The 6,897-nt window shown below is 37.2% G+C and overlaps 1 protein-coding gene across 1 annotated transcript in view; it reads left to right on the top strand.

Moving 5' to 3' along the window:
• PLA2R1 (phospholipase A2 receptor 1) overlaps positions 1-6,897 on the top strand; it is a 138,268-nt gene that overhangs the window by 104,145 nt on the left and 27,226 nt on the right. The window contains exons 18-20 of the mRNA XM_027776501.1: positions 1,975-2,039; positions 2,771-2,874; positions 6,452-6,591. Coding sequence (XP_027632302.1) covers positions 1,975-2,039; positions 2,771-2,874; positions 6,452-6,591 — 309 coding nt within the window. The remainder of the gene's footprint in view (positions 1-1,974; positions 2,040-2,770; positions 2,875-6,451; positions 6,592-6,897) is intronic.

Consider the following 6,897-nt stretch of genomic DNA (forward strand, 5'->3'; position numbering starts at 1 on the left):
TATTTATTAAATTTGTTAGTCCTCCTCCAAAGTCTGGTGTTTTAAACTCTTTTTTTTTTTTCTTTGAGAGTGAGATTTTTGCTATTAGGTATGTGTGCTCACCAGAGAGACAGAGAAACAGAAAGCGAGAAATCACCCCCCCCCCCGGGGGGATGGCCACACCGCAATCCCTTCTCTTCCATTCTCCTCTCAGGATCTTGGGCATGCATGCACATGTGTCTGGCATGAGTTTTAAGTTGCCAATCTTGGACTTGAACCGTAGTCAAATATATTGAAGTCCAGTGACATAACCATTACATCATCTGCTAGTCCTTGGTGTTTTAAACTCTTAAAATAACTGTTTTGCCATTTTTCATGGAAACATTTTGTAAGATGACACATTGTCCTTTCTTATATTGATTAGGAGATTAACATCTTGATTATTCCTGTGTATTATTTATTTTTGGTAAATATCCTTCCTACACAGTGCTAACAGTAATGGTTGTGTACATAACAAAACATACTGAGTTGTCAGGAAAGTCACCATGTATTTTTCTATGCAAAAAAAATAAAACAGTTGATATTATAAAATGCATGATCACATCACATTTCTTTATATAAATACACATCTTCTATTGCTGAAACTTACACCTAAATGAAAATTTATAACATCCATCCTCCACTTTGGGTTTCTCAGCCTGAGTGTGTTCTAGTTTGGCCTAAGAAGTTCTGTGCCATGTCACAACTGGTTGTGATGTACCATGTGGAAGATGACCATGTTGTAATTGAGGTGGTAATAAATATGCCACTTAAGATGCAGTAGTTATAATTTCTCTTTAGAGGTCCCTAATTGGGACAGTGAACAATCGGGCTGTGATTTCCACTACTGTTGCACAAGAGACCCCTTTAGACTGAATGGCACCGTTCCGGCTCTCCCGTTGAATTCACAGCCAGTCTCAGTGGACCCATTTTGAAGTCTGACAACAGGAATCTAAATTCAGCATGTAAGAACATATCCATGAAACAACACCTCAGGGATCCCAAATTACAGTTGTTCCAGCTTGCATTATTCTCAAATTGCTGATATAGCAGACTGCTACACTGCTTAAGGAGTGAAAATACCTGTTTATAAATTAAAATGTTAGAGAGCTAATAGGTTCTGCAGTCTGATGACCTAAAATTTATATGGAAAAATAATGTCACTTAAAATGTATTCCCAAGTCTTACAAAAGAAATGAATGCAAATTTGAATCTGTCATTAACAGGTTGTTACATTTCTACACACATTCACATACACAGACAAAGCGCACACACATAAAATGTACTGATTTAGAAGTCTTAAAGAAATCCTTACTGCCTCTTCCTGTTTTATAGTTGAATTTTATTTCTTGAGTCAGAAGTCCAGGATTACATTTGCTCTAACGCATGCGTGCACATGGTGTTTCAGTTTTATACTTTATTGTACATAGGTCCATGTTGCTACTAATGATGTAAAATTAATAAAATACACTGGGAATTCTATAGAATGCATTTGTCCTATGTTGTATTTCTCTCTTTAAATGGAGAAGGTGCTAACACTGTTTAAAGCTTAAGCATCAGACTAATATCTAAATTTTTAAATCTTTAAAATTTTAAATCTTTGTGCCTTGAATTATTTTTTAAATAGATGAGACACATGGAATAAATTTCTATAGATCACTGAGAGGATAAATCAGTATTTTTTTCTTTGAAAAGGAATCCGTCTTCTATTTTGCTTTAAAATTTTACTTTTCAACTCCTTCTTACAAAGTTAGAAAATTTACTTTACAAGTTGTCTGAAACTACAGTTATTTTAGGTGTTTGATGCTAAACCTTGGTATACTCTTCCTTAGATAATTGGGTAAAATACTGAAGAATAGAAAGCTATTAACAGCAAGTCCATTCATCTTAATGGTGAAAAAGGAAAACAAGTAGAATAAATGCTGACATTTCCTTTTGTTCTTTTCCTTTTAATAGCTATCAAAGTATGGTGTAAATTGGTGGATCGGACTTCAAGAGGACAGAAACAATGACAACTTGCAGTATGAACCTAGATTACTTTGCATTTAATTTTGTTTGACACTTTGTTTACAGAATGATTAGACTATCTTAGTAATTAATTCATTGGATAATCATGAAACATTGTCTTTAACTTATAAAGTTTTAATTTTCTAGCCAACACGTGCTTTTTAAGCATGCTCTCCTGAAACCCTCACCACAAGTTATGTCACAAACAAATGCATCACTTCCAAAAGCTTTCTCTCTTCCTCTGTATGTATGCATTTGTTTATTTCTGCAATAAGAACACTTAACATAAAACCCACCCTCTGGAAAAATTTTTAGTATACAACCCAGTACTGTTAAGTCTAGGCACTGTGTCGTTTATGAATTTTTATTTAGTAAAATAGTACACCTTGGGGACCAGCAGTTAGCGTAATGGCTATGTCGCTGGACTCCCATGTAGTCAACTACAATTAGCTTCCTGAACCCGGTGGCTTAAAACTCACGCTGGGCACGTGTGCGTGCATGCCCAAGATCCCGAGAGGAGAATGGAGGAGAAGGGATTGCGGCATGGCCATCCCCCCTGGGGATGATTTCTCGCTTTCTGTCTCTCTGTCTCTGTCTGGCAAGCGCACGCGCCCTATAGCAAAAACCTCTCTCTCAAAAAAAAAAAATAGTACACCTTCAATCCATACTCAGGGCTCTAAGAATGATGTTGGAAATCAAACATTCCGAATGAGGAAAAAACTCAAAATTTTTTATTTTCCTGCAGTTGGAGAGATGGAACACCGATAATATACCAAAACTGGGACAAAGATAGAGGAAAATTTGTCAATAATCAGAGTCAGAGATGTGGCTTCGTTTCTGCTGTAACAGGTTATTTTATTTATCCTTTTTTGGCAAATTGATCACTTTCAAAAGATTTGAAATCTGCTTTTCATTGCATGAGTTTAGTGAGAAAGTCTTATATATTTTTTTCTTTTCAGTTGACTGTGTTCAATTTCATCAGTCTTAAGATTGAAGAGTGACCATTCCCTCTGTTTAATTCATGCATTCATGTCCTTGAAAATAATGTATAACTGTTTAAGTACTTCCTCATGAACCAAAACAGCACCAAAAATGGGCCAGTGGGATTGTTAAAAAATATGCATGACACTCTTCTCTATGAAATTTCAATATGGGTTTAATTTTTTTTATCTATTCTTAAAGTATCCAATTTATAGTTCATAAGAATTTTAAACTGCATGAAATTAACTTTACTTGTCTCATTCAATGAAAATTTTGATTCAATTCAGTATTTGTTTTAATTCCTGGCATAAATTGCTACTTGTCTTAGAATAGCAACTGTATGAGTACTGGATTTAGAAACATAATCAGCTCCTCTCTCTCTCTCTCTCTCTCTCTCTCTCTCTCTCAGTACAGGTTAAGCTCCCTAATCAAATCTCCAAAGTCAGGGTCAGGCATGGGGACACAGGCAGTGGAGCACACCATGCAATGTTAGAGCCGCATGGGAAAGTCCCGGGTTCATAGCTTAGATTGACCTGGGCATGACCATGATCCTGGCTGGCTGGAGGGCTGGAGATGGACAGTGGCAGAGCCCTGTAAAGAGTACCTATCTCTTAAAGAATGAGAGAAAAAGAGAGAGAGGAAAATTAAACTTTTTTTTAAAAAAATACAAAATCTGGGGTCCAGCAGGCAGTGTGGTGGTGGCTGGATCCCACATGGCCAACTGTGGTTCAAGTCCTGGACCAAGCAGTTTGAAAATCATACCAGGCGTGAGCATGTGCATGCCCAAAATCCCAAGAGGAGAATGAAGGGGAAGGGAATGCAGCATGGTCATGCCCCTGAGGGGTGATTTCCTATTTTCTCTCTCTCTGTCTCTCTCCAATAAGGACGTGCATCCTATGGCAAAAAAAAAAAAAAAAGAATCCAAAATTCGAGATACTCTAAAATCTGAAACTTTTTAAGTGTTAACATGGTGTTAAACAAGTGGAAATTTTCACATCCGACCTTATGTTATAGGTCATAACGCTGCAACACAAAAATGTATAAAATTACCTTCAGTCTATGGATATAAAGTATCTATGAAGCATAACTTTTGTGTTTAGACTTGGGTCCCATCCCCAAGATATCTCATTATATATGTGCATACTGTTCCCCCCCCCAAAAAAAAAAATTGACATCTGGAACACTTTTGGTCCCAAGCATTTTGGACAAGAGATACCCATCAACAGTGTTATCTGGACTGATTGTCCACTCATACCCACACGATTCTTTCTAACCAATAAAAGACAATGCTATTTCTTTCTCTAACAGATTAGTAAAGTAATGTGCTTCCCAGTCAGAAGAGGGATAAACAAGGAAGCAGTCCTTACAGTGTTAGGAAAGGGAAAAAACCATGTGGTTAATCAGCTTGCTTTTGCCAGCAGGTGTCACAACAGCCTACAGAAAGTACTATTTTATGAGTCTGAAAGAGTAGCAGCTAATCTGCATTGAAAATAGCATTCCAGCCCCTCTTTCAAAGTGCAAACATCTTTTTGGCTCATAATCCTCAAAACCGAGCCTGCCCCTGCAAGTCATATGCATTCTTGCCCTATACTGGGATATATGACTTGAATGCAAACAAAATGTGTTCTATGACCCTTATCCTGAAAATATAGCTCTTCTAAATTTAAAAAAAAAAAATCAGCTTGTAGTTTTCACAATATAGCTCTTCTAAATTTAAAAAAAAAAAAAATTCAGCTTACAGTTTGCAGATCTTGAGGGTGTATCCTACTGGAGGCATGTCTATGTATGAGTCTATTTTATTTAAAGATCAGCTACTGTTTTAGCAGTGACTGGGTTAATTTTTCTAAATTAATTATATTTTCTAAAGAGTTAAAAGGGAAATGATCACTTATTTCTTTAGGATCATTTTTTCCCCTTTGTACATTGAGGCAGTCGTGTTTTTTGTTAGTTTTTTAAGTTTCTGCTATAGGATGCATGCACTCACCAGAGAAAGATAAAAAGAGAGAGAGAGAGAGAAAATGAGAAATCACCACCTCCAAGGGGGACGGCCATGCTGCAATCCCTTCTCCTCTAGTCTCCTCTTGGAATTGTGGGCACACATGCACATGTGCCCTGTGTGATTCTCGAGCTGCCGGGTCCAAGACTCAAATTGTGAAGCTGGCAATGCAGAATCCAGTGCCTTAACCTCCATGCCACCTACTGGCCCACTGAAGCAGAATCTTTTGAAACAAAAATATTACTCTACAAAGTATTCTTTTGCTATCCAAGTCAAATATTTTAGGACTTTAATTGGTTCTGTGACTTTAGTTGTTGTATTGTTTGTAGCCACGTGTCAGTTAATGACAGAAATGAGTTTTTAGGTGCTTTTATCATTATGTGAACATCCAGAGTACTTCTATACTCTGGATAGATGGTCAAGCCTGCTAGAACCTTATGGAACAACCATTACATATGTGATCCATTATCGACCAATATGTTCTTATGTGGTGCATGACTATAATTAGATTACATTTTCCTTTGTATCTGCAAAATTTCCTTTTTTAAAAAAAGAATTAGTTGATCTAACTTTATTTATTTATTTATTTATTTATTTTAATTTGACCAGAGAGGGACAGACTGAGAAAGAGAAAATGAGAAAGCAAGCCGGGAGGTTCAGGACTCAACTTGCAGTCGGCCATGTGGGAGTCCAGCGCCCTTAACCACCACACCACCTGCTGGCCCTATATTTACAAAATTTCTATAATCTTAGATTATAATTACTAATCTGGCATCTGACCCCATTAACTGTTCTCACCAGACACGAGAGAATCCATGATCAGTAGTTAACTTTAGTTCAGTTTCTAGATTAAAAATAAATAAATTTTAAAAAACAGTCCCATGGCCTAGCAGTTAAGGGAACCAGATCCTTTATGGCCAATCATGTGGTTCAAATACCAGCCACAGCAGTTTGAAAAACATGCTGAACACTTGTGCATGTGCCCCAAATCCAAACAGAATAAAGAAATAGAGGAGAGGGGCTGGCAGGTGGTGTGGTGGTTAGAGGCCCTGGACTCCCACATGGTCAGCATACAGTTCAAGTCCTGGACCCGGTGGCTTGCTTTCTCACTTTCCCTCTCCCTCTCTCTGTCTCTTTCTGGTCAAATTAATAATAATAAATAAATAAATAAAATAAATTTTAAAAGTTACTAAAAAAGAAATGGAAAAGGGATTGGGACAATAAATTTTAAAAGTTACTAAAAAAGAAATGTAAAAAGAATTGGGAATATGACCACACCCTATTGGGGGTTGCTGTCTCTCTCAACTCTTTCTCTCTGTCTCTCTGATGAGTACATGTGCCCTCTGGCAAAAAAAAAAATGTTTTTAAAATAATGAAAAACCACTGCATTCATAAAAGTAGTGATTAATAGAGAATGCCTACAAAGAGTCACCTTTGTTTCTCCTCCAGGACTCTGGGGTAGTGATGACTGTTCAGTTTCTATGCCTAGTATTTGTAAGCGAAAAAATATTTGGGTCATAGAGAAAGAGAAAGATGCACCGAAACAACATGGAACATGTCCCAAAGGATGGCTATATTTTAATTATAAGGTAAACTATTTTTTTTAAGTTGCCTTTGTTTCTCTGTTGTAGATGTTAATTTTGAGAAGTAATCAAAAAGTGAGAATGACTTTTAAAAACCATTAGTTGGGACCAGCAAGTGGCATGCTTGGATTCCCATGGACTCCCACATGGCTGACCACAGTTCAAGTTCTGTACCTGTCAGCTTAAAAATAATGCCAGGCATGTGTGCATGTGTGCCCAAATTCCCAGGAGGAGAATAGAGGAGAAGGGATTGTGGTGTGGCCATCCCCTCTGGGGGTGAGGGGTATTCTCACATTTCCTTCTCTGACTCTT

The sequence above is a fragment of the Tupaia chinensis genome, unplaced genomic scaffold (assembly GCF_000334495.1).
Source record: "Tupaia chinensis unplaced genomic scaffold, TupChi_1.0 Scaffold000674_2, whole genome shotgun sequence".
Classification (NCBI taxonomy): Eukaryota; Metazoa; Chordata; class Mammalia; order Scandentia; family Tupaiidae; genus Tupaia; species Tupaia belangeri.